General features: G+C 40.1%; 3 protein-coding genes and 2 non-coding genes across 5 annotated transcripts; 1 reads left to right on the forward strand and 4 right to left on the reverse strand.

The window, feature by feature from the left end:
• The first annotated feature begins 1,090 nt into the window (after positions 1-1,090).
• Positions 1,091-12,715, forward strand: ddah2 (DDAH family member 2, ADMA-independent). Its single transcript, XM_065470591.1, has 6 exons — positions 1,091-1,213; positions 2,045-2,612; positions 4,270-4,458; positions 6,134-6,253; positions 8,615-8,758; positions 11,304-12,715. The coding sequence occupies exons 2-6, from the start codon at positions 2,313-2,315 to the stop codon at positions 11,421-11,423; spliced, it is 873 nt and encodes a 290-aa protein (XP_065326663.1). The 5' UTR covers positions 1,091-1,213; positions 2,045-2,312; the 3' UTR covers positions 11,424-12,715.
• Positions 12,712-16,010, reverse strand: rps5 (ribosomal protein S5). Its single transcript, XM_065470593.1, has 6 exons — positions 15,918-16,010; positions 14,974-15,077; positions 14,521-14,730; positions 13,851-13,979; positions 12,957-13,055; positions 12,712-12,828 (listed from the first exon to the last, which is right to left on the reverse strand). Coding segments are annotated over exons 1-6 (612 nt in total). The 5' UTR covers positions 15,919-16,010; the 3' UTR covers positions 12,712-12,759.
• On the reverse strand, positions 13,133-13,264 carry LOC135933364 (small nucleolar RNA SNORA3/SNORA45 family). Its single transcript, XR_010573736.1, has one exon. It is a non-coding gene; the product is annotated as a small nucleolar RNA SNORA3/SNORA45 family (small nucleolar RNA).
• Positions 14,803-14,935, reverse strand: LOC135933365 (small nucleolar RNA SNORA3/SNORA45 family). Its single transcript, XR_010573737.1, has one exon. It is a non-coding gene; the product is annotated as a small nucleolar RNA SNORA3/SNORA45 family (small nucleolar RNA).
• Positions 16,011-17,370: 1,360 nt separating the features above from the next.
• ppt2b (palmitoyl-protein thioesterase 2b) lies at positions 17,371-26,662 on the reverse strand. The gene is made up of 8 exons (XM_065470594.1): positions 26,243-26,662; positions 24,718-24,871; positions 22,548-22,643; positions 21,935-22,045; positions 21,721-21,804; positions 21,377-21,461; positions 21,007-21,061; positions 17,371-20,428 (listed from the first exon to the last, which is right to left on the reverse strand). Exons 1-8 carry the CDS (start codon positions 26,432-26,434, stop codon positions 20,285-20,287), a joined length of 921 nt encoding a protein of 306 aa, XP_065326666.1. The 5' UTR covers positions 26,435-26,662; the 3' UTR covers positions 17,371-20,284.
• Between the last annotated feature and the right edge of the window lie 297 nt (positions 26,663-26,959).

The raw sequence follows: 26,959 nt of genomic DNA on the forward strand, positions 1-26,959 counted from the left end.
TGTTAAATTCAACTAGTCTGAAATTACGTATTTGTTATTAACAACAAGTTTGAACAAGTCTCCCAAATGTAGCTATTACGTAGGTAGGTTAACAGTAACGGCCGTCATAAATGTACTCACAAATTAAGAATATGTTTATATTAACTTCAAACAAATTAAATTCTGTTTTGTTAACGAACTTGAAGCCAGTGTAAATTAAATTAAAACGGTAGTAACTTTGCAGTTGCCACTAAGATTGCAAGCGCCAGAACAGCAGCGCCTGCGATAAATCACCGCTGATTGAATCCGGGTAGGACGTGTGGGGGATGGGGAGGGGAGGCGATGGGGGACGTGAGCGTCAACGGTCGAAAATAAGACCGGAAGTACCTTGGGGGTGGCGTTAAAAACTATGCTATTTTTTTTGTATATATGGCTATATATATATATATATATATATATATATATATATATATATATATATATAGATAGATAGATAGATAGATAGATAGATAGAAAAATAGATATAGATATATAGATATAGATATATAGATATAGATATAGATATAGATATAGATATCTATATCTATCTATCTATAGATAGATAGATAGATAGATAGATAGGGCTTTTGCCCTGGTTGCACCGAATCTGTGGAACAACCTTCCTATCGCTATCCGTGCGTCAGACTCCGTTTTATCTTTTAAATCCCGTTTAAAAACTCATTTATTCAACATAGCTTTTCCATCTAGTTAGTGTCCCTATTTTATATTTGATTCAATTTCTTATTTATGTACTTTATCTTTTAGCTATATCTGTTCTTAGTACTTTGTTCTTATATTCCCTTCTATTGCCGTATAATTAGTGCCCTTAACCTGATGACATATGTGGTACTTTGTTAATAGTCTTTTATTTAATGTCTTAATTTTCCTGTTTTTATTGTAAAGCACTTTGGTGTACCGCTGGTCTTTTAAACGTGCTATACAAATAAAGTTGTATTGTATTGTATATACAGCTGCAATGTGGTACAAACGACGCCACACAGTTCAGGCGAACCGAAGCTCTCTTATTTTGAAATTTGCCACCGGAAATGTGCCAATTCACGTTTGCCGTCTTGACGTGATAGCCACTCGGCAGAGAGAAAGGAGCTGGAGAGTAACGGGAACTCGGCTGCTTTGGAAATTAAATTAAAATAGAGGGAAAACGGCGACGAAAGCGGATACCCGAGACCTAAAACAGGTGAGCAGGCCTAAGTGTAGAGCTCTGTTTGTTATTTGTGCGACTCGGGGTGGGTCTGTTGTTGTTATTTTGCCGATTTAAGGAAGATGTGGAACATCATGAAAAGTATTTGGGAATAGAGTTGAGCTGCTGGGGCGGTGCACTCCTGCAGCCACACAGCCTCAGGATGTTTTGTTCTGCTTGTAGCTGAAGTTTCTACTGATTAATACAGCTGGAAAAAGTCAAACAAAAGCTGTACGAGCTAGAAAAATTCAACCTGTAGCTAGTGATTATAATGTAGTTTGTGGATATTCGGTGTTCAAGTATCCGTTAATATTCTCCATGTGCTGCAGCCTTTTAAAACAAAGTCAAGTGAACATCAAAGCCCAGCACTTGTTGCATAAGTTATGAAGCAGATTTAAGAAACATCCTGTGTGCAGCTCGCCGTGGGCGACTCCTGCCAGTTACAGGGAAGATGATAAAAGGGCAATTGTCCCAAATCTAACCCACTGGCCAGATATGAAGAGGCTTTGCAGCATATTGGAGGGCTATTGAATAATGATTCCTTATAATCTGACCTTGAACAAAGCTCCTTTGTCTCCTTTCAGCCGTGCTCTTTGTCTGTGTATTATTTCAGCTGTCCTCGGATGTTTTAATAAGGGATAAACTGTTGTTTTTTTTTAATTCCCCCACAGAATAAATAAATTACAGATTTTTAGGACCATATTTCACTTTAGTCCAGTGCCAATGAAAGCATGTAGCCAGGGATGTGACCCTCTAATGTTTTATAGAAATTGATATTTTTGTTTGTTCTTGCCTTGGCCTTGATGTATCCATCTTTTTCTTTTTTAGGCTGGGATTATTTGCTTCCCATGTTTGGGATAATAGATGGTGAAGTGCACTAATTAAAGAAGAGGCAAAGACCAGGCTGAAGATGCTTCCCATTCTCTACCTAGAGCATTTTCCTCCGGCGCCTTAATAATACCGAGACTGCGAGAGAGGAGACCACAAACACATAAACGTTCACATCCTTTTATTGCCTCTTGTTCCTCTCCTGGCAGAGCCAGCTTAGTGAGATTTTTGGCACAGCCCCAATATTTGCTACCGCATTATTGAAACCATGGCAAACATGTGCCCTTATGGCCATTTCACCCACGCTGTGGTGAGGGGCATTCCAGAGACCTTTGGAAAGAAAGCAGGGGACGGCCAGGAGAACGGGGAGGTTTCGGTGGACCTGGCCAAAGCTCAGCGTCAGTTCGGTTGCCTGACTGGAGCGTTGAGGCAGAAGGTGGGCCTGCAGCTGATCGAGATCCCCCCTGACCCCGAGCTGCCAGAAAGCTGGAAGATAGAGGATGTGGCTGTCATCCAGGGAGACACGGCGCTCATCACCAGGCCCTTCAAACAGCAGAGACAAAGCGAGGTAATGCAGCATAGAAGAAGCCTTTCAGAGTGCACTTAATCTTCTATGTAGTGTTGGGTAATGGTTTGTATGAGTACGGTATAAAAATGAACTTAGCCCATACTGTGTTTGTCACATGGTCTCACTGATCTTTGTTGTTCCTTGTTGCTGTGATCATTGGCCCTTCAGACATATAAAACTAGACTCCTGAAAACAATGTTTCTAAGCAACAGTGATATTAGTTGATTGATACTGGTTTTCTTTTTGGTGTTTTAGATGCTGCCAGACTTATTGGGAGTGTCCAAAGTTCCAGTTATACTTCTGTAGTTAGATCTCAGGGTTTTTCCTGGCTCCGAGTCCATTCATCGGCTAATTTTTTTGGCCGTTTGATAAACGAAATGTTATTTTATGACTGACTTAAAAACGCAACTTTAAGAAAAATGTTAAAAACTAATTATATTACAGTGCTGTTTTTTTTGGGGGGGGGGGGGCAAAATGTTTTGATATGTAGGGAAAAATGCAGAGTTTGCAGTTTTCCTAAACTACTTGGAGGTTTGCTGGAAAAAGCTTTAGGGAGAGAAACTTCTCAACAATGATGGTGTTCAAATGGTTCCTGTCCAGTTAATAAGTGTTGACACCATTTTACAGTTCTTTAATGTCCTAATGTTTTCTTAACATGTTTCTTGGAGTGGAACTTACTTGGCTCAGAGAGAACATGATACAAAAGCCACGAAGCAGTTCCTTTTTGGAAGTATTTTTCTTCTTTAGTTACAGATATTATAATGTATTATCTGGTTGTAAATGGACTTTTACTTATATGGCACCTTTTTACTCATTAAGCACTCAATGCACTTTCTTCTGTAAGTCTCATTCACCCAGACAGACACATTAATACAGCACTTTTATCTAAGCATAAGCTCTTTCTAACATTCTCACACTCGAGTGAATGCATTGGAGGCAACTTGGAGTTCACTATCGTGGCCAAGGATGCTTCAGCAGGCGGACTGGAGGAGTCGGGGATCGATCCCACAACCTTTTCATTGGTAGACACTCAAACACATCCCAGATGTTCTACTACTGGCACCCCGTTGTTTTGCAGTGTCGCAAGTATTGCAAAATGTGTCACCATAACACTATAAGAGAGTCGTTCTGTTGCACAGTTAATCTAAATGTAGTTTTTATTTAAAATTGTGGCTTCCACAAATGATAAAAAAAAACAAGATAGCTGATCGAGAATTATTTAAATGATTTTTCAGAAATCTGTTTTTGCAACGGTCCTTTCTATCTGTCCGGTTTCACTGCTTACTCCAGCAGTTTCAGTTCCACTTATTCTAAGATGGCAGGAAGAGAGACTTGGATTAACAAGAGGAGGGAAACCAGCTCAGCTGTTTGAAAAAAATCTTTAAAGTTGAACAGTAAATAATCAGAATGTAAATGAGTGACTAAATTGTACAACATCTGGATTTATAAACACATGTTCTTTTATTAGACAGTTGTTGTTTTTAAGCACATTTTAAAATGCTCAGCTAACCGTCTGTTTTTTTGATAATTATTGTAGCTTCTTATTGCAAATATTAATTGTCAGTGAAAAACAGAACTGATGATGTTACACGGAGACCACCTGCCTGAGCTGCTTTCTTCCAACTCTTGTACTGAGTCTAGTTTATTCCTTCCTCAGGTGGAGGCGGTGAGGAGGGTGATGTCTGAGCTCAACCTGACTGTAGTGGAGATGGACGGAGAGCAGGGCGACTCTGTAGGGGCCACGCTGGAGGGCAGCGACATCCTCTTCACGGGGAGGGAGTTCTTTGTCGGCATCTCCTCCCACACCAACCGCAGAGGGGCGGAGGTGCTGGCAGACACCTTCAGGGTAAGGGCTATGGAGGGGGGAGAGGGTACAGTGAGCAGGAGGAAGCTTTTTCAAACTTTGACTAGTTTGGGGCTGCCTGTCATGAAGGCACATGTCTGTCTCTGATTTGAGGAGTCAGGGCGGCACGCTTTTAACAGAATCTGACATTTTTGCCTCAGAGTCGTCTTTTTAAAAGGGATGTCAGTCAACACATTTTGACATGTGGCACAGCTGCATCATCCATCCAGTGTTTTGTTGCAGCCCGCTGCTGTAGCTTATCATGTCAGATGTCATTTGAACATAAATGTTCATGACAGTTTTTCTATTTAGGGCTACTTTTAATTAAATTCAATGTGTGGCACAATATTGGAGGATTTAGCCCTGGCGTTTTTTTTAAATTCACTCAAACTGAAGAGCAGTTAATTAAAGTATGTGAAACTTAAAAACGCAAAGGAAGACTTTAGTGTAGGATCTTCACCAGAGATTAGATAATCCAGGTGTGTCATGCCTCTTTTATACACTGAAGGTAAATAATACCTGTGCAAACATGATTACAGCTCAAGCTGAGGGATCCTTCCACATAGCGTAGTGGAATTGATTTTTAGGTATAAAAAGGAAAATAGAGGGAAGGCATACATTAGAGAAACTTTAAAGGTTGAGTCCTCTCTGCCTTTGGTTCAGAAACCTACAGGCACTCAGACACTGTCTCTACTTTTAAGATTAAAACTTTCCTTTTTAATAAAGCTTATAGTTAGGCCTAGATCAGATCCTCGGGTTATGTTGCTATAGCTCAGGCTGCTGGGGGAAATTCTCATGATGCACTGAGCATGTTTTCTTCACTCCCTTTTTTTTTTTTTTTTTTGATCATGATGCGTTTATATGCAACTACTACATGTTATTATCTTTGCCTTACAATAAAAGTGTCTTAGTATGGACCGCTGTATGTCTGTGTATCTTCATAAAAGCCCAGCTAAAGATTATCAATACACAACTAACTAAAATATAGAGTTTATATTTTTAGCCTGCACAACAAAGATTGCCTCGGTGCCAAGATTGCAGTCGGAAAAGAAACCCAGGTGCCAATGTGAGCAGGTGGCCATTTGCTGAATTGCATTTGGGGAATTCTTGTGTATAAACACTGATGAATGAGGTTGTTCCACTGCCCAAATAATCACAGCGCTGCACAGCACAGTGTGCTCACTCGGGCTGGGCTCGAGCTGCTCATTAGTATCGACTCTTTTCAAGAGCTATAGATGCACTTCTGTTTGACACACGCACAGATTTTGCATATTTTGGAGTTGAATTTCCTCTTCCCGTGGGTGTGGGAGTGTGGGGGTGTGGTGTGAAATGGTGTCAGCGGATGAGAGGGTTTAAGCGTTCGTGTCAGGGGACGACTGGGGAAAACCAGGAGATGATTTCATCAGTTTTGTGTTTCAGAGGAGTCACTCTGGCTCCATTTAACTTTGGTTCATAAATATCACCCTTACATATACAGTGTGTAGAGCAGAGATGGAACCACTTTATAGTGTGAGACTAAGTTAGGAGTCGATTGGAGTCGAGGTATCAGTTACTGGGATGTGTGAAAAGCCAGTCTTAATGTTATTAGTTACACCTGTGATGACAAAACAAACCTGCTTGGAAACTTCTAGAAGTTTCCAGTGTGCTTGGTTAACCGTTCACCCCCACATGTGTTCAGGACTTTGCAGTGTCGACTGTCCCTGTCTGTGATGGAGCCCGACTGAAAAACATCTGCTCCATGGGCGGCCCAAACACTATCATCTTCAGCAACAGTGATGGAGCCAAGAAGACACTCCGGGTATGTGTGTGTGTTGTTTCCCAAAGGGTAATTTCCTATTAATATTGTGGCATTGTAGCAATTGAGGGAAAAGCACATACCAAGGAGAAAACACTCCCTGTAGCTTTTATGAAAACAGGATTTTTGCCTGCTTATTTCAGGCACTGGATAAACTCGAGACCTGTATTAAAAGTCCAGAATGAGATGAAAAGGGTTTATTCTGAACACAGAATAACAATAACTGTACAATAAAAGGTTAAATATATGGAGCTGGAAGTGAGCATAATATTTAACTTCAATCATTAAAGTTTTGTTTTCGTCCGTTTGCTGACTGTGTTATAGAAATCCGGGTGTGACAGCCTGCCAGCTGACCCTGCACATTCATCTATTCATGCCAGTTTGTTTACACAGGCTACATAGCTTTCCATTTAGCATGTCTGTGTGCCTGTGCTGGAGACCTTATAACAAACAAGTCGGAGGCTCTGCCTAAAAGTAACAGAAATGGCTGTGAGCAACAGCTTGTGCGGCTGTATATGAGGGGTGATCAGTCTCAGTAGCTGGAAATCCCCAATCCTGGCACTATGTTTAGTCAGAAAACAAGGGATGGTTCCGCATCATGATACTATTTAGTGTGATTACAAACACCTGGATGTATTGCTGTATCCAGCCACATTTGTAGCAGCAATGACCCACAATCCTCTGCGACAGCTGCACCTTTGAAAAGAAATCCAAGGGGCAATGAACAGCATTTCAAGATGCTATACATGATAAAGATGGCTTTCCACCTGATCAAGGAAGAAGTCTGTGAGAAATCATAATAAACAATAATAAATTTGATCTCAGTAATGACCAAAACAGCTAAAAATTACTTGACACATTAGTTTATGCCGTTATGACTCGTGTCCCCAAAACACTGAGAGGTTGATGTAAATTAGAGCTGCCATTTTCAACTTTAATTGTAAATGCACCACTTAAAAAATTAGTCACAGCTTGAAAGCACATTAGATCTCAACTGGGGGGAGTCATGCCAGATGTCCATATCGATAAGGACTGGGTAATGTGTTGGAACGAAATGATGCCACATCATTTAATGGAAATGATAATTATGAATCATTACAATAATTAGCATTATTCAGGGGAGCTAAATTCAGACAACCCCCCCCCCCCCCCCCCAAAAAAAAAAAAAGTCAAAGTGAAAAAATTATGCAGCTAGCTAGTGTATTTTGAAATAATTTCATACCAACTCAAAATGGTACTCAGTAGTTAGTATGGCCCCCACCTGCTTGTATGCATGCCAGACAAGTTCGGGTATGCTCCTAATGAAACAAAGGATGGTGTCCTGGAGGATCTCCTCCTAGGGCAGCACTGAGCTCCTGGTGGAGTCTGAGGTGCAACCTGGCAGCATCAGATGGACCGAAACACAATGTCCCAGAGGTGTCCTGTTGGATTAGGGTCAGTGCAAGCATGATATCAATTCCTTCCTCCTCCAAGAGCTTCTGCATACTCTCTCTACATGAGGCTGGGCATTATCGTGCACCAGGAGGAACCCAGGACCCATTGCACCAGTGTAGTCTGACAGTGTTTCCAAGGGTTTCATCCTGGTACCTGATGGCAGTCAGAGTGCCATTGCCAGCCGGTCTGTGCATCCCTCCCTTTTTGTTAGTCTCTGGCCAACTATGAAAGCAGTCATGCTGAATGATGTTACAGGCTGCAGAATGCTGTCCACATCTTCTCCAGACCCTTTGATGTCTGTCACATGTACTCGGGGTGAACCTGCCCGTTCTCCAGAGTGCCAGGCAGGGGCCAAGTAGAGGATGCTGGGCACTCATACCACCCTCATGAACTGAAGTGACACTGACTTTAGCCAAATGAGAACTAGTGAAAAACAATTGGAAAAGAAATGAATGACCATCCTTCATGTTTAGGGGGGTTGTCTCATTGTTGCCCATCTAGTGCACCTTATGTTAATTACATTAACAACAGCAGCTGAAACTGATTAACAAACCCTTGATCTACTTTGACCAGATTAGTATCCCAGAAGATTAAATGACTTGATTGAAAGGGGTTCTTCAATTAATTTTTTTGAGGACTTTATATTAAGCATCATGATGATCAAGCCTTTGTGCTGGTTGTCAGTTAGTTTATTGAAATGGAAAGAGAGAAATGACAACATTAAAATGAACCTTTTTAAGACAAGGATTTTAAAGCATTGTGCTAGGCAGGGCCCAACATCTCTCTATGGTCAATACTGTTTTTCATTATGAGTCATAAATATATAATCTCTCCGTCCTCACTTGAACTGCACACATCTGTTTATGTCATTAGTGCTGGCTTGGAGCTCGGCGACTGTGTGTAATGCTGGATGTGCGTGTTTGTCTGCAGATGATGGAACAGCTGACTGATCACCACTACGATGTGCTCACCGTCCCAGAGGAGTCGGCAGCAAACTGCATTTACATCAAAGGTCCGTCCAAACGGGACTTCCTGCTGCACCGACCAGCAGACGAATGCCCTGACAGTGTTTCTGTGAGTATCACAGAGGATTTTTTCCTTTTTTAATAAACTGCACATTATTGTGGTATAATGTCATGTTCATGTATGTGCTAATAGCAATAAATAGGTTTTCCTGTAATCTGCTATTTTCATTAGGTTATAGTTTAACAGATTTTTTTTTCTGGCAGTTTTTCTGGCTCTTATCTCCTTGTTGTATTAATTAAGCTACATAAACACTGAATCATATGTTCAGTAATCATAAGCATGCATGCTCATCCAACAGCTTTAAATACCAAAAGTGTGAGCTTTAAAGTCTCACAGTGCTTTACTCGGTCGCTTGAGTGCTTACATAAACCCACAAATATTTGCTAACAGCTTCCATCGCGAGGAGGAGGAGTACAAATGATAGCTGGACTCAGGTTTTCAGATGTTAGCCCTCCTTTTTTCCACCGTCTCCACATAAAAGAAGCTAGATCATCCAGCTCCAGTTCCCTTTAAACAGCAGTCATTAGCTTGTGTGTTTCTGATAACAGTCTGTGGGAGAATCTCAGCTTCTTTCAAGACGGAGTGACGTAAACTTACCGCCCAAGATCAAATATTTATAACTAGTATTGATGCAGATTCACGTGTGTTTACGCTGCACCACACAAATACATGGCTTCTTCTTTGGTGTGATCAAAGCTTTTTATTAGTTTTATCTAAATATAAAAAGAAATGCAACAGCATTAACATCAAAGCCACACTGCATCAACAGTTTAATAGAAGATCTACAGATGCATTGTATCACACATCAAAATCGAACATCAGGCTCCTATAATAAATTTGATATCTGCCCCAAATTTTTGCCCAGCTCGTGTTTTGTTTGTTTGTTTGTTTTGTTTTTTTGTAATAAACCGTGTGCATCCGGCCCTTTGTGTAATTGTTCTTGTCTGTTGTGGTCCTGTATGTTTCTACAAGCTAAGTGCTTTTATGATTTATAAATCTGTCTGTTATTAGTGATTATCCCTTTTAAGGCCTAATGCATCTGTAATTCAGATGTTACCTCTGTGTCTTCTGCTGCTTCACCACCTGGAAGTAAAGCGCCTCTGTTAATCCTGGCAAACAGACCTAAATGTGACTGACTCGCTCTAAACTGATCATTAGACAAAAAAGGTTCTCTAAAGAAGATCTGGGATGTGAACAGATTTCTTTTTTCAGATTTCTTTACTCGTTACATTGCAGTTGAAGGTCACAGTTGTGCTTGTGGTTCCAAGAGCTGAAATGTTTGAGACTAGTGAAGTCGATATCTCGCTCACGGTGCCGTCGCTGACCCGTGAAATATGCAAGTAGGTGGCAGGACAGAAGCTGAGTCCAGCATAGTGAGAATAAATCAGCATTTTCAGATACTTCTGTAGTTTTTCAGGATTGAGGCAAATTAAATAAATCAGAAGTGAAATAATGATTGTATTTTGTGAAACAGTTTGTGCGCCACTGCTAAAAATTATATCAGGCGAGATTTAAAACCAAACTTACAATTAGAGGAGTTAATTTGAACATTTAGAAACTTTGATTTTTCACAATGAGATAAACTTCACAAAGAAAACAAAAGATTCCTTTAAAGACTGATAACTTGTTTTTTGCATGATTTCCCTTCGAGCAGTTTGCCCTCAAGTCAGTAGTTTGCATTTAAAAAATTTCAGGATGTCCAATACTGTCCACCAACCCACCCGTACAACCATCTTATAATAGGATCACACAATCTTTGTAGACTATTATTTATCTTTATACACCAGATTAAAAAAAAAAAAAAACAGCTTCATTGTTAAAGAACACTCCCACACCCTTCAGTTTAATCTGAGATGCACATCTGTGCACTTTTGTGATGGCTGATGTTTTATTGGAGTCACTAATTGTTTTCAGTAGAACACTGTGGAACCGGGCCAGGTCATATTGTCCTGAAATGATGTCACTTGTTAGTGTGTATATGCACCTGGCTGCTTTCACAGCTAAAGATGAGCATGCAGCTTGGCTGAGGGGTCAATTCATCAGCTGTCACTGCTGCCATCAGCTTGACCAGAAGGAGAGGTGCATGTGCTGGTTCTGCACAGGCCTACAAAAAAGTTCCACCTGCATCAAGTGTAATAGGTAAATTTGTAAGCAGCATCAGGTCACATGCTGCAGAACCTGCTGGCCTGCTGCTTGAAATGTACACGGTACAAATCACATCAAGAAATGTAAATGTTGTCCAGACAACAGGGAAACTCATCACGGTGGAAATGCAAATGGAAAATAACGCTAAATGGCAATAAGTCATTAGATGAGTTTGACAACATCATCATTAGAAATGTAAAAAAAAAAATCAGTCACTTTTTTAAATTTTATTATTATGTAAAGTTTTAGTCTCTAAAGAAAAGGGAAAAATCAAAACTGTCATGTAGATCTAAGGCTCTTTGTCAGTTGCTTACACTGATGAGTCAGATCTGCTATTCTAACTTCCAGCCAGTGAAGCAAATTTTCCTTCCAGTTCTCCCTGCAGTGTAGTCTGTAACAACTGGCTCAGGTCTGAATGACTGAACTGTTTCCTCTCTCGTCTCTGCAGGCCTTCCAGAAGCTGCAGGACTACACCCTCCTGCCGACAGCCTGCAGCGAGGCCTCCAAGCTGGGAGCGTCTCTGTCCTCGCTCTGCCTCCTTGTCAACAGAAAGCATACATATTTCTGAAAACACGCCCACGCTACTCAGCATTTATCTGCAGGTGTTTGCAGTGGTGGGGGTAGTGATAATAATGTGAAGTATTTTGAGACAGAAACAGCCACCTGATTCACTGCACCACTACCCCCTCTGCTGAACGAACAGCGCTGCACAATGTCCTTAAATCTACTCATGAAACCACTAAATGAAGCTGTAGTTTTGCACTGTTCCAGCTCTTTCACAGTCCACTAAAGTAAAACAGTAACCCCACAGGAAAGAGTCTTCTCTGCAAGTTTCATTCTGTATATGTGCAGCTGTTCAATACCTTTTTAGACCAAAGTGTAAAGGAAAAGCCAAAGGCAACACTCAGCCCAGCATTTTTGAACTTTTCTCACCAAATTAATGTAATCTAGATCCAGTAAAGGGGCATTACATCTACTTTCCAAAAATCTGATGTCTCTTAACATTATTGCTTGTGATAGTCCCCTTTAAATGTTTTCTTGGCTAACCTAAGCCTTGGTGCCCACATTTACTAGTGTACAGCTTTCATATCCACATTTCAGTACTTCGGTATTAACTGTTTTTAAATTGCAGACGATCTGTAGCTGCTAGGTGTAGAGATTCAGATTTGATTTAGCTTTGTGGTGTATGAATTGTCCCAAGTGTAGAAATATTAAAATCCAGCTTTTAACTTTTAGTGGTACTTTTATTCCTGTGTAATTCAACTGCCAGTTCTTTAGGTACATCAGGCTAAAATAAATGCATAAATCCAGTCTTTTCATTTATCTTCTACTTCTCCAATTCAGAGTCTCAGAATACTTTATTAATCCCGAAGGAAATTATAGGCTACAGCAGGAAGCATGCATGCCCACTTACAAAGGAACCTTCTGACCAAACTCAGTGGGGCAGCAGCCTATCCCAGCTGTTAGTGAAACCTTGGATTGATCACCAGGGAGTACAGACATGCAACCCCACATTCACACCTAGGACCAATTAATTATGGGAGACTTGCAGAAAACATACATGCATTGATGGGAAACATGCAGTGAAAGACACCAGCTAATCAAAGGTATCAAATCTAGCACCTTTTGGTGAGGCAATAGTGCTGATCGCTGTGCCACTATAACTGAACAGTACTTTTGAGCCAGTAAAACGGTAGCTATCGGCAGCACCACACATCCAAAATTAAATTACAGCCTGATTAAGGGAAGAGTTGTCGCTAATCAAACAATTTTACCTTATGCTTTAACTCAGAACTCCAGTTTTCCATCACAGAATCAAAGGCTTGTGTATGTGGTGTCCAATAAAACACTCAAACTCAACAGGAATTTCTTGATTTATTTGTTTTGTTAGAAAGTGAACATGTTTAACGGTTGGACTTGGCAACTCTCTCCAACTCGTCCTTCTTCTTGATGGCATAAGAGTTAGATGAACCCTGCAAAGAGGGAGAAACGTAAGTTTAACACGCCTCAGAACAGTTTCTCATATGTGTCAGCTCTGATCACTAAAAAAGTTCCGACATAATTGGCAGGACACAATCAGAGTCCACTTTAAGTCTGTTACCTTAGCTGCATTGATCAGCTCATCAGCCAGGCACTCAGCGATGGTCTTGATGTTCCTGAAAGCAGCTTCTCTTGCTCCCGTGCACAGCAGCCAGATGGCCTGCAAGACGAGACGGAGCACACGTTAGTGAGGTGAGACGGGCTAAACTCCAGAGACATGAACACAGGCCAGCAGTGAAATGTATCTGAGTTGGTGATTGGCTGGGCCACGACAGACTACAGCCAATGAATAAGCAAAGACTTTTAATCTACGAGCACTCTAGCACACCAAGACAACAGAAAATGTCCAGGCGTGACTCTAGCCTCGCTTAACACATGAAATACACAAATACATGAAAAAAAGTGAACCTTTTCTAGTTTATTTCCATGCTAAAACTAATGAAGATGGTGTTGGACAAAGAGGTTTTCCTGCATAGAAGCATTTTTTTGGTACTTCTGTCCTTTTTGACAGAAGGACACTGGCACTGATGATAATCAAGTATTTATTTACTTACACTGGATAGGCTATTAATGAAATTGTTAAAAATAAGACTGCCACAATCTAAGAGACTAATTGCCTTTACTGTATTCTGTATGCCCAACAAGGTGAGAAAAGACTGAACCTCGCAATTTCTAACGATCACTAATAGGAGGGGTTAAAATGTTCAGCTAAGTGAAGCCAAACTGAAGTTCTCAGTTTAGCTTCACTTCATATTTTCTGTTTTGATCCTTCCGCTTGAGAACCACTCTTGTATGCAGACCTGACAGTAATAAAGGTCATGTGCAAACCAGGAAAAAAAACTGAACAAGCATCAGACTTTACATGTCCTAAAAGATGTATTAAAGTCATCTAGTCATCACATGATTAGACATCAACAATTATGTGGAGGTAGAAATAAAATTGTGCGTTTGTTACCTGGTTGACTCTGCGGAGGGGTGACACGTCAACAGCCTGCCTCCTGACGGTACCAGCACGACCAATACGGGTGGAGTCCTCACGGGGTCCACTGTTGATGATGGCATTGACCAGGACCTGCAGGGGGTTCTGGGAACAAAAGGTTAAGAAGATTTTTTTTTTTTTTAATCAATCCATAACATGTAGTGACAAAGATCAATAAGTCTGGACACCATCTGAAAGCTGACACAATGTGCTGTTAATCCTTGTGTTTGCTCCCAATTTTCTTACTCAAAGTTTGACGCCAATATCACATTTACCCTTAAATATGCAGATTAACTCTAGACCCTTGTCTGCTTGGCAACAACCACTGCAAAACTCACTAAAAATAATAAATAATCCAGCAACTGTCTAAAAAAATTGTTTTCAATGCTGAAATACTGTCTTAAAAACCAGATAAAATACAATAACGTTAGGATTAAAATTTCAAACATTTTCTCAGCACGCTGTGTCTAAATAAAGCTCTTTATATTTTAGTTATTATTGAAAAACTGCTCATACCACAGTAAGATCCTGTTCTCTGTAATCTTCAATAGTGTTTTTCATAGCATAAGAAACCATTTATTTTCTGTAGTTACAATTAACAATCTCTTTAATAGTGACACACACTATAGCAGTGCTATGAAAGTACCTCTCCAGTCAGCAGGTGGATGATCTCGAAGGCGTGCTTGACGATGCGAACGGTCATCAGCTTCTTGCCGTTGTTGCGGCCGTGCATCATCATGGAGTTGGTCAGACGCTCCACGATGGGGCACTGAGCCTTGCGGAAACGCTTGGCGGCATAACGTCCTCCAGAGTGTGGCAGGTACTTGGCGTACTTCTCTTTCACAGCAATATAATCCTGCAGCAAAGAATGACATCTTTAAGCATCATTTTCTGCTTTAAGTTGAAAAACAGCATCGTTAAGGGCAGATATTGTATCTGAGCCGGTGATTGACTGGGTCACATTAGACTACAGCCAATGAATAAGCAAAGACTTTTCCTCTGCGAGCACTGTAGCACACCTGGACAACAGGTGAGTGTCCAGGCGTGACTCTAGCCTCGCTTAACAGCACAACAGTGAATCTTTCACACTGCCGCTCACCTGCAGGGAGATGTCGTTGATCTGGACATCATCGGTGCTCCACTTGCCGAAGAGCTTGATCTCTGGGGTCTCAGCCACAGCGGGGGCAGTCTCCCAATCGGTCACTGAGGAAACACCACAACATTACTGGCACATTGTTTTAAAAATTATAATTTCAGGACAATGACAGATTCGTCTTTTTTTTCTCCAACATTTACACGCAACAGTTTGGGTTTGTGAAGGTGGACCTTACTGCAATACCAAATCTGTGGCCTCCCTATTACATTTCTATGTAACGTAAGTCTTATAAATGGAACTTTATTTAACGAATCTGTGTATAATGAATGACCTGAAGACTACTGTAGCTTGACTGAGCTGCTACTCAATGTTACGTTCAAACAAAGTGACGTTAGCTTTCCAGCAAAAAGCAGAAAACCCCACGATTTGACACTTTAATAGGAAGCACATTTATTCACATAAATAGGAGATTGAGTGACTGTTTGGTCAGATTTAGCGAAGCAAAGACAGTCACAAGTGGAGCGAGGCCGGAGATGAAGCCTGCATCACGCTAACACTAGCAAACTTGCGCCACAGCGGATTCTAATTTTACAAACGTCTATAAACGGGCGTAGGTGCGCGTTTAAATTCAGCATCTGTTAATTAGTAGGGAAGAAATTAAGTTTAATATAGAAATTTTTTGTGAATTAGTGTTCTGAATTTGACATCTATCGGAGCCGCTAATCAACGTGCAGAATCCACATGTGCTACAGAGCTAGCCGCATGCTAACGCTCAGCGCTGTTGTGCTGGTACGGAAACATTCGGAGGGAATAAAAACGCCATTTCGACTAAACTGAAGTTTTCTGTACGAATTTCCAGAACAATGGAAATCCACAGTGATTTTGGATACGCGTCCGTCCCTTTTTCAAGATTTATGAAGCAAGTAAAAAGTAAAATTTTCACTCACTTGTGTCTGCCGTTCTGTACCACACTTCTCTGAGACGGAAAAGGGCCTTTTCGGGGCGCCGTGTACAGATATCCGGTCCGGCGTTTGGCTGCTTCCGGCGTACAAAGGCTTATGGGAAACGTAGTCTTTTTATGTCATTGCACACAGCAAACTCAACGTATCCCAACAAACCAAACAGGATACATTAATAAAGCTGCTGCTGGCCTTTTAACTTTCACAATTGCTGTAAAAACAAGCAGTTATATTACATCATATTTAATATTATTTAGTTTTAGTTCTTTTTCTGTTTAAAAATATGTTTTCAATTAATTTCAATTAATTCAGTCATGTACTCTAGAATATTCTTCAGCTAGTTATCACTACATTTATATTTTGTATTTTGCTCAGTAAAATGGGAAATTACATATATATATGTGTGTGTGTGTGTGTGTGTGTGTGTGTGAGTGAGTGTACGTAAGGCAAAAATAAATTTTTTAGTCTAAAAAACTGGAAAAGTCGGTATTTGGTATGACCACCTTTATTCTTCATCTCAGCCTGAAGCCCTCTTAGACAAGCTTTCTTGTCATTTCTTTAAGTAGTCACCAGGAATATTTCTCCAGGCTTCATGAAGGCTCTTCTCTGGATGTTGCTGCCTTTCTTTCTGTTTTCTGTCAGGAGAATCCCACACTGTTTCAATGTTGAGGTCCAAACTCTGGGGAGGCCAGTCCATGACTGATAATGTTCCACTGTGTGTGTTGTTGTTTTTTGTTTTGTTTTGTTTTTTACCAGGTATGCTTTTAATGCACTGGCAGTTTGTTTGGGATCACTGACATGCTGAAAAATGAAGCTCTTGACAATCAGATGGACAATCAAAATTTCACCATGCTGTTCTGTATTCATATTCAATCAATTTTGACAAGATTCCCAATACCACTGTCTGAAAAGCAGCCCGAGACCATGACAGAGCCTCCACTGGCTTTACACTTTGCTTTAAACACTCATTGCAGTACCTCTCTCCTGACCTCCTCCATACAGATAACAATTTGAACCCAAAATAAATTTAAATTGTATTTTTAATGACTCATCTGTTATGTGCGACAACAACAGTGGTTCATCCAGTAAATTTTGTGCATTTGCGTGCTTGAATGACTCACAGGTCAGGATTAAGCAGCTTAACAAACAAACAAACAAAAACATTCATCTGGGAATGATCAGGTACCAGGACTGGATTGCAAATGAGTCAAAAAGCAGCCGATGTCCAAAGAAAAACTCTGCAAGTCCTTCAGAAAGCCTGGAGAACTATTGTTCAAGATCCTTTAAAAATTACAATAAAGTCTGGATCCTTGGAAGCAAAATGTACCGAAAAAATTCATCTGGTTCACAAGACCAGTTTTGCCTTTATTGATGTGTTAACTGACAGGACAAAGCACAAACACAAACAATACTCAAAACTGTCTTTTATTGAAGACCTGACAGCATTTGACACCTGTTCATTTATAACACAAACACGGTAGAAACTGTTAAAATAGTACTTTATGTTTTAGGATTTAAAAAAGTGTCCATATCCACATTTATTATTTGTTTAATAAGAAAACTGAACTGAGTGGGGCATCCCTTCTATCCACATCTGATGTGGTTAGCTCAGCTCTGGGTTTGCACGAGCATACATGAACAACAGATACAATAACATTAACATAGTAGCTTAAACACAGATAAAACCATCCCCATCTCGACAACATCCCTTCTCTTTACAATGTGCAATTCATACTTAACCTTTAAGTTTCTCTTCTGTTTTATCTTACAAATACATGCTCCCCTTTTTGTCCTTTTGAGAAATATAAGAACGACAAGCATAAATTAAAAGTGTTACAAATGAATCCCTTAAACAACAGAGAAGAAGGAACATGAAGGTTGCTAAAAGGCCTGAGATATCTAAATGTGATGGGAGGTTCGGTGGACCAGTAAACACTAACATATCACTGCCACTCTCTTATTGAGCCCAATGCCACCCCTCCCTATCATTGTTTTTAGCACCGTCACTAAAGGCAGTGTGTCGTAGCACTTTGGTAATGGGCATGAAATACTGAGGCATGTAGGGGGGAAAAAATTAAGGCTTCATCTACAAAAGCGATGGAGTAAAGCTCCAAAGCACTGCATGATAGTTACAATAAACTGATGATAAGATTGGAGGCTCACTCTGAATTAGACACCGGGGTTAAAGATGGAGGAATGAAAAACGTATAAATGACTCAACGCGAGACGAGCGGGGCAGTAAGTCTCAAAATGTAGACGACTTAACGTCGCTCAGGCACTGTCGTGTTTGTGTGGCGGCTTTGAGGTATGTTTGATGGAGCAGACGCACACTGTTTGATACACTGCATGCTTTTAAAGTGATAAACTAATATTTTTATTGAAATAAAAAGGGGCATGCCGCCAACTTTGCTGATACAGCAACACTGGTGAGCTCAGTTGGACAACCACAGCTCACTTTCCTCAAAGCCCACATTAAAACTAGAGGTTTGCCATGAAACAGGCAGGAAGAACGTAACAACAAACTGGACTCACACTTGTAAATAAAATTCAACATATCCTTAATCCTCTGCTACGATGACTGCTAGCACTCTTGTCCCTTGTAATAGTACAATGAAAAATTGTTGGAGTGCTCTTTTAAATTCAGAAAAGCAGCTAAAACCTCTTTCTGGAGGTTTCTGACAGCCTTCAGCAAACAGGCAGCGATGTGCTGGATTTCTCCAAAAGCAACAATGTGGTTTTTTAAATAAATACGTGAAGGAGAAGTGTAACATTTTGGGAAATGTGCTTTTTTTTCCCCTTTATGAATCAAAACTTGGTCAAGATAATGCTACAGGTTAGATTATGATAAAGGTTTCTCCAGAAAATCTTATCCTTTCAAGCAGTTTGAAAAGATGTATGGAAATCCCTGATCCCTGTACTGATACAACCCACCCGAACAAGAACAAGACGTGCACGACAAGCCGAAACTACACCGCAGACAGTATAAAACATGGACGTATCTCCAGGGTTGGATAAATTAATTCAGTTCTGAAGCTTTTATTGTTTAAAAATGTTTAGTTTGAGTTTTTATTCGTTTCAATCTATGTAGACATCCACAGTCTCAGTAAACATGTGCGTCCATCATCATGTCCTCTATTTTTTTATTTCGTTTTAGTTAATTTTATTTTATTAATACGTAGTTTTAATTTTTAGTTTAGTTTTAGTTATAACAACCTTAGAAACGTCCATCTTTCATACCATCTACGTATGACGGTGAGGGCCGGACTCACGTCGTTCGCAAAGGTGACATCAGTGGGAATAAATGGAGAGCGTTAGCTCAACATAGCAGCTGAAAGCCACTAGCCTGGATCTGTGTTAACATTAAAAATTAATTAATGAATTGCATTAAATCTGCCTACCAGCACTCTTAAGCCCACTGAATAACATGTTAATGTTTTGTTAATGCACCCAAAAATCAAATTGTGATGGTGATATTTTTGTGGTTTTAAAATGCTGGCAACATTATGTTGGTAGCTGGATTCCAGGAAATATCTGCTGATTAACCATTCCTCCAAATGTTTCTTACATTTATAGAGTACATATTATTTATTAAAGCAATCTGCAGTGTGATACTTTCTACTCTCCTTAACCTCATTTTTATTTTGTATTCTGTTTGGGTTTTTTTTTTTTTAAATCACTGTCTATGTGTGAAATCTCACAGCATAAGGTCCTCAATAGGCACCTGTGATACTTTTACCACTTTTACTTTAGCTATGTTGTTTAATTATTGTAGACTGAACTATTTTGTACTCTTTATCCTGCTGTTATAACACAAAATTTTATTATAAATCAATAAAGTATCCATCTATCGATCTGTCAATCATGACTGTAGCCTTCCTGCAGTACCTTCGTAGCCCACTAGAAGTCGCCACTAATAGTTGCCAATGTCATTTTACACTCACTTTATTCATATATATAAAATAAACAAGTTAGTTAGTGAAGTTAAAAGTGCTGGTTTTGTCCTCGTCACACACAAGCAGGCTAGATGTTTCCCTTTATTTCCATAATTTGTGCAAAGCTAAGCTAACCTGCTTCTGGTATAGCCTAACATGTATTGTACACATAAAAGAGAGAGAGGTAACAAAATTTTTTCCCCTAATGTTAAACTTTCTCCTTAAATGTTAAATAAGATGAAAATGAAAGACGGTTTAAAATAAATCCTGACATCACCAAATGATCTTTCACAGCTGTAATCCCCCCAAAATATCAGCTCATGTCCTACAGAAGACACTATAACCGAGGCTGTAGAGGTCGACCGTTTTTGTGTGTTTTTCTGTGTGTCCGTCTGCATGTGTGTGCTGTGAAGTGGTTTTGTGCTACACCAGCCACTTCTCCATGCATGTGTGGAACACGGTCTCGTTGGAGTGCCACCAGACGTGCTGAACGCCGGGAACAGAGCAGAGGATCAGATCTCCGCGAGCCGCCAGCGTCTTCAGCCCGAAAACATCTCTCAAGTACAGCTGGAAAAAGAAAACAGAGCACGAGTGAGTCATTAATAAATCTACCACCTCAGATTTTTGGTGTGGTTGTGCATATATTTTTCTATTCTTTAGAAACAAAGCACCTCTGGGAGGGGCACCTCCATAAATGAGACATAGATAAAAGATGGCTCTGCTTTATGACAGACCCATTAACGTGTCAAAGATGTGACAACAAAGATGTTTTGTTTTTGTTTTGTTTTTGTGTTAAACTGAAAAACATTTTAGTTTCTCACGATTTATTCTGGTAAGATTACAAATCATGGTTTCTTCTTTTTATATTATATATATTTATTGATCATTAGATCTCTTCCACAGCGTGTCTTCCCCTCATCCCAGCTGGTCACGGTTCCTAAGCCTGATTTTACCAAAAGTTTCTTCCTCTTAAAAGGGAGTTTTTCCTTCCCACTGTTGCCAAGTGCTCGCTTATTGTCTGATTGTTGGGCGCCTTCAGAGGACTGTTATTGTGAATTAGTGCTATATAACTTACACCGAATTGAATGAAATGACCTAAACACAGATAGAAATAAATGAGAAAATGTTTTCTGACTTTCACTCACATCTTGGTGCTGCATTTCAACAACCGTCTCGTTGTCATCATAAAATCCAAACTGGCTGTAAAGACATGAAAGCAGTGTGTGAGCATCACATGAGAGTCAACAGATCATCCACAGTTACATGAAGCAGCATGTCATTGACAGCTGTGACCACAAAGAATAAACTGAAGTCACTTTGAAGCAGTAAATATTATGCAGCCTTCTTTAATCTGAAGTGTTGAAGAACACCAGAATGCGTTTAAATACATTATGTTTGTAAGATTTCAATCTAAATTCATGACTTGCAACTTTCACAAAGTCCAAAAATCTTTTAAAGATATCCATGTGTGTGAGATTTCAGGAAAATAGAACTAGTGTCAGAGGATGATGTCACCTCGACTGCCAGGGCGTGATGACTCCATCGTCGGGTCCTCCAATCAGTACCAGCTTTTTGATTTTGAGGAAGTTCTTCTTCCATTCTGGGGATGGGAAATAAAACACACCTCATGGCTACTGTGCACTTTAACTGAGTCATTTTGATATAAGTAATTACTCGTTACACTGAGTAATTTTTGATAAGGGTTGTTGTTGGGGCTCGGCGATCTGAGGTTTTGTGAAAGGAAAATTTAGAGAGTAAAAGTCAGAAATGTTCGACCTGTTATTGCCTCCAAACTTGTGATAGGGAGTCATGAGATAAACACATCACTCACAGGTGGATAGATGTGTTCTTTTTCTGACCTGTTGAATTTGGGTTGGGTCTCTCACTGTTGAGCAAAGCCAGATAATCACTGCTGTTGACATAGAGGTCTCTGTGGTGGGGGTCTGCAGACAGGTGAAAAGCAAACACGATGTCAAACCGCTCGTTTATGATTTTAAAGCCCAAAAAGCCAGGAAAACAAAGAAATTTGACGACTTCAAAATCTGTGAGAAAAAAGTAATCCTGGAGTCTCACCGTTCCAATAGTTGCAGATGGATATCATCTGACCTAATGCAGTGTAACACAAGTGGTAGAGGTTTGACTTCACAAACTTAGGGAAGAGGTGAGAAGGGAAGTAGTCTGTGTCTGAGGGGAGAGAAAAAGGAGCGAGAATGATGACCAAGTCAGAGAATAAATCAGTCCACAGCACGATGAAGTATTTCTGCAGTGTTTCTCTTCACATTGCTTCACAGCTTTCTGCTAACTGTGTCAGTCTGCTGACTGATGCTGGAAATAGCTGCGAGCTCTGGCTTGTCACCAGAGTAGCCAGAGTGATATGAAGCAGTAAGGCTTTGAGCTAAAACTCTCTTTAAAAAAAAACAATAAGTCGTCCACTCTGAGGTTCCCTATAAAAACAGGTCCAACAACATCAGTCTTACTGACTCATTGTTGGGTTTTTACTCCCTAATTTACGGCTTTGCTGATAATTATCAGGCAGCTTCTCATCCTGAGATCATGAGAGTTTTCATTTTACAGCTGTCAGATATTAACACTGGTTCACTAACAGGGTTTTAGTAGATTCTCAACAGAGAAATACTGACTGCATTTAAAACACGCTGCTGAGCTAAGCTCTCCATGTTGAACCCACCTCCGTACTGCCCGGCTTGAGGTGAGGACAGGGAGATGAAGGAGTGGACGTTGTGGTCAGACAGAGTGGAGAGGATCCCTCTGCAAACCAGACCACCTGTAAGAACATCAACAAAGACACAGGTGATGTGTGTGCAGCTTTTCAGAGAGCAACTCCACCTTCCAACCTTCTCACTGAATGTTATATAACCCACTTAGATAAAAAAGTGCCTCGCAGGGCAGTGACAGACAGATCACTGGTCAGCTGACTGTGCGTATGTCAATTTCCCAGTGCTCAAAGGTTTTATATCCAGTTATTTTGATTGCAAAATCCATTTTTGATCATTAATTCGTTAAACAAACCTGAAGAGAGTTAGCAAACCACCTCAAATTTTTTTGACAGGCTAATTAGACTCAGGAAGTCAAAATCTCTTTGCAAATCAACACATATGTTTAGCAGAGAAACATCTGTTCTCTCGTGTTAACACACGTTTTAACCTTGTATCATTGTGACATTTTAAACTCTAACGACACCTTTATTGTCGTTTATTGTGCATTTCACTGCATCCAGTAAGTTATTTTTAGTCTGTTTTATTTCACTTTGCTGAATTTATTGAGCCATTTTACTTTATAGAGACACTCTATTGTGTTACAGTCAGCTTTTTACATCAGGTTCTGTACTTTATTTAGAATTTTAGTTTAAATATGTTTACATAAGCTCCTTTTGTGGACTTTATTTAAGCTAACTTGAATGTTGTGACCATTTGTGCTAGAGACAAAATTTAAACAGTTTCAGAAAGAAGAGGAGATGGGTTTTACAGAGATATTTGGTGCATCGCAGTAGCACAAAGCAATAATAAGGTGCTGCTGTCTGAACACAGGCAGAAATAAATTAACTCTTCACTGGTCTGATGAAGAGCAGCTTTTCCTCTGTAGAAATGTGAAAATTGAAAATAAATCAATATTAATAATTTAGTTAATAAATAAAGTTTGAAGTTGAGCTTTTTGATTTTTCAGTTCTTGGGGTGAAATCTTGTGTGATATCAGGTTTTACTCTTGTCCACAGTTTTTGTTTTTGCAACCGGTTTATTTGAAATATTCAACACATTGCACAGTTTTGATTTAGAACCCGTCTCACCAACAAAATCCAATAATCACATTTTTCTGACACAAATCTTAACATCGTGGTTAACCGGACAGAGCTTCTACCAGTGAAACTCCGTCTGGTGTCCAGAGATTCTTTAAAGATCTGATCTCCTATCCTGATCCTCCATTTGCCACCAGCCAGGAGTTTGTCCATCATCTGTGATTTCTCAGTGAACATCTGATTGGGCTGAATTGTCTTGGTGGATGTGTTTCGGTCGAAGTCTGGAGAACCCGTCTTCCCAGTTAGTCCACCAGGTCATTTGTTATTTCTAGCGTCAATTAGTTTTAATGAGCGTGGATTGGCTTATCCTATTCAGACATGGAGGGGGCTCGCCCAGGGCAGGTCGCACAGCCATTCACACCCATATTCACACCTATGGGCTATTTCGAGTGACCAGTTAACCTGACATGCATCTCATTGTACTGTAGAGTGGAATTCAAACTCGAGCTAGCAGTACATTAGTCAGTGTGGCGCGAAGTCTTTGCGTCATTTCCTCTCACAAAGCTGCTCAAATTCTGAAATACTCGAACGAGGTGTAGAAGCTACTTTTGGCTCGCCACAGCAGGTAGGTCCACATGTTTGAAACACGTTTCCTTACACAATCCCAAAGAAATGCGCGTCTCCTCCCAGGATCGAATGTGTAAACCACTACACCATTGAGCCACTCACGCGACGGTGACAAGTAAACATTCCACAATCAAGATAATGCTTTTCTCATACAGACAAACTATTTTATCAAGAAGCACACAAACTAAGTCCATGTTTTCTTTTTGGTGTGCTCTCTCTTTACAGAAACATGCTGAGTGAAGAGAATCTCGCTTGCATTACTTGTTCCTCGGGGGGAAAATTTACATTGAAATACAATATGGCGTTGCGTGGTAGGAATTTCCAGCAGCTGACTGAAGCAGAAATCCTAAAGCAAACAGATCATCAAACACTCTTCCTGAAAATAAACCTTCACAGCTAATAGTGTCGCTCTGATATCTCCCTCAGCGAGATTGCCAGAGAAACCATGGACACATAACTGCAATTTGCACTCGCTCACCTTGAGAGTAGCAGATAAAGTGGACTCCATCTGCTGCGTTTTGCATTATTGGGTAGATAGCTGCCTTGAATCCCTCCACCTGTTTCCACATGGGTTCCAGGCTCGCGCCCCTGTCAAACAGGTCGATGACGGTCACATTCGTCCCTGGATGAGACTGCAGGAGACGGAAGGAGATGGTTTCGCATCATTTAACAGGAAAAACTCACAGGAAGCACAGCGTCTAAGCAATTTGTCATATTATAGCGCTGAACAGCTACAAGAATCAGCAACGTGCCCTCAGTGACTTCAGATACCGGTGCTGTCAGTTATCCTTGAGGATGTTTAAGCTTCTGAATCACTGAACTGCAAATTAACTAAAGCAGAAAAAACAAGGCCTCAGATCCGCTTTCGGTATTTTAAGCCAACCACAAAGGTCTCTTCTGTGGTTTCCAGAAAAAATAAATAAAGAGGAACTTAATGTTGGTTTTAACCTCTTAAACCTCTCCTGACATGTCCAGAGAAACTCCAGAAATACCAACACACAAGTCACATCAGCCAGGTATGGAAGCTTGTTCCCGACACAGAAAAAAAAATCATTTTTATCTCAAAATCTTAACTTCTTAACTTCAAACTTCTCAGAAAATAACTCAAAATTTAGAAAATTATTTGAAAATCAGTTGAAATTTTGAGATAACTAGATAACGCTTTTTTTTCTGAGGCAGAAACAAGCATACATAGCCAGATCATCTGGTGAGAGTTTGACAGTTTCTATAGGTGTGTGTGTGTGAGGAGGCTGAAGTAGAAGATTAGTAGTAATTAATCACTTTATCATTGTGAGTACTGAGAGACTTCAAGATGCTTTAGTGTATCTATTATCTATCTATTATTTTCTTCTACACTTGCAGTCCAGAACAGGTTTATTTCAGTTAACTAAACCTCAATAATTAAAACTAAGCATGAGAAATTTAACAGAAACAAAAATACAACTTGGTAAAGTAACTGACAGGATATTATGCACTTACAAAAAGTCGCTAAAATAAAGTTAAAAGCTTTAGTCTTTGTCATTTTCTCCCCATCTGTGAGCACAGCCAGCCTGAGGAGACTGTTTTTAACATATTTAATCTTACCCCAGACATATGCACCCATATTATAGCATAAATTAATAATAAAACTAATAAAAATTATAGGAAAACCAAACACAGCTCTGGAAAGTAACTTAATGATAGTAATAATACAGTAATAATACATCTTTGATCAGAATGGTGTTATATTACAGCACAATAACTTCTCTATAATGAGCCCGTTAATTGTATGATTGCTGCTTTATTTCTACATCAATAAAGCAGAAAGTACTTCATATTAAATCACTAAATAATGTATTACCCTTACCATAAAGCTCGCTAACAGCAGATGCATATTGCACGGGTCGGGTCCACGTTTTGCTGATAAACATGTGGTGATATAACCTGTAAGGCCTGCAGGATTTACTGTACAATACACCTTAACTATCCCCTGAATCAGCCTCTCCGTTAGCCCCGACACTCACCTCGTTAATGAACCGCTTTAAGTTTATAAAATCCCCTGAGCTGTCGAACAAACCGTGCACGATGATCACCGGCTTGTACCCGACCACCGAAGCCCAGAGACACGCACCGAGCAGCGGCCACAGCAGTCCGGCTGCCCCGCTGCTGCTTCTTCTCCTCCTCATCCTGAAGCTGGCACAACCGAAACCCTTCATCACAACTTAAAGTAATAAAGGCGAGAAAAGGTGTTGAAAAAAAAATAAAAGCATTAAACTGTTGGGTTTTTGCTAATGTGCCATTATTCTGGGTCCAGTTGTGCTCCTTTAGACGATGCTGTTTCACGGCCAGCGCTTCTCCGTGAGAGTGCTCAAAACACTCCAGGAAAAGCAGAAACACTCCAAAGCTGGTCCCTGCTTTTTGTTTTCGTTTGTTCCGGTTTTAAATTACAGGTGAAGCGGCCGCTACTGGCGTCATTTCCTGCTTCCGCTCGTCCAATCAGCGGGAAGCAGAGCGCTGCTCCACAGGGTCACGCGCACATACAACATAAACAGTGAGAGTTACACCGTGACGCAAGTATGTAACATAACAAGCTTTGTTTACTCTTTAATGTGCAGCTTTAACCGTGTCTCTGTGATTTTTATCAAATTCATTTAATGCAGGGCTGTGTAACTCAAATATTTTAATGCTTTTAACACAATGTATTTATTTGTTGCTGCCAATAATGTTATAATAAAAATGCA

The sequence above is a fragment of the Pelmatolapia mariae genome, linkage group LG22 (genome assembly GCF_036321145.2).
Source record: "Pelmatolapia mariae isolate MD_Pm_ZW linkage group LG22, Pm_UMD_F_2, whole genome shotgun sequence".
NCBI classification, from domain to species: domain Eukaryota; kingdom Metazoa; phylum Chordata; class Actinopteri; order Cichliformes; family Cichlidae; genus Pelmatolapia; species Pelmatolapia mariae.

Coding starts and splice junctions, on each gene's coding strand:
- ddah2 (XM_065470591.1), top strand. CDS start 2,313: ATGGCAAACATGTGCCCTTATGGCCATTTCACCCACGCTGTGGTGAGG. Junction 6,254..8,614: donor GAGCCAAGAAGACACTCCGG/GTATGTGTGTGT, acceptor GTTTGTCTGCAG/ATGATGGAACAGCTGACTGA. Junction 8,759..11,303: donor AATGCCCTGACAGTGTTTCT/GTGAGTATCACA, acceptor TCGTCTCTGCAG/GCCTTCCAGAAGCTGCAGGA.
- rps5 (XM_065470593.1), bottom strand. Junction 13,980..14,520: donor TCCACCTGCTGACTGGAGAG/GTACTTTCATAG, acceptor TTTTGTTCCCAG/AACCCCCTGCAGGTCCTGGT. Junction 13,056..13,850: donor CCCTCCGCAGAGTCAACCAG/GTAACAAACGCA, acceptor CTCGTCTTGCAG/GCCATCTGGCTGCTGTGCAC.
- ppt2b (XM_065470594.1), bottom strand. CDS start 26,434: ATGAAGGGTTTCGGTTGTGCCAGCTTCAGGATGAGGAGGAGAAGAAGC. Junction 21,805..21,934: donor CATCTGCAACTATTGGAACG/GTGAGACTCCAG, acceptor ACCTGTCTGCAG/ACCCCCACCACAGAGACCTC. Junction 21,062..21,376: donor ATCACGCCCTGGCAGTCGAG/GTGACATCATCC, acceptor ATGTCTTTACAG/CCAGTTTGGATTTTATGATG.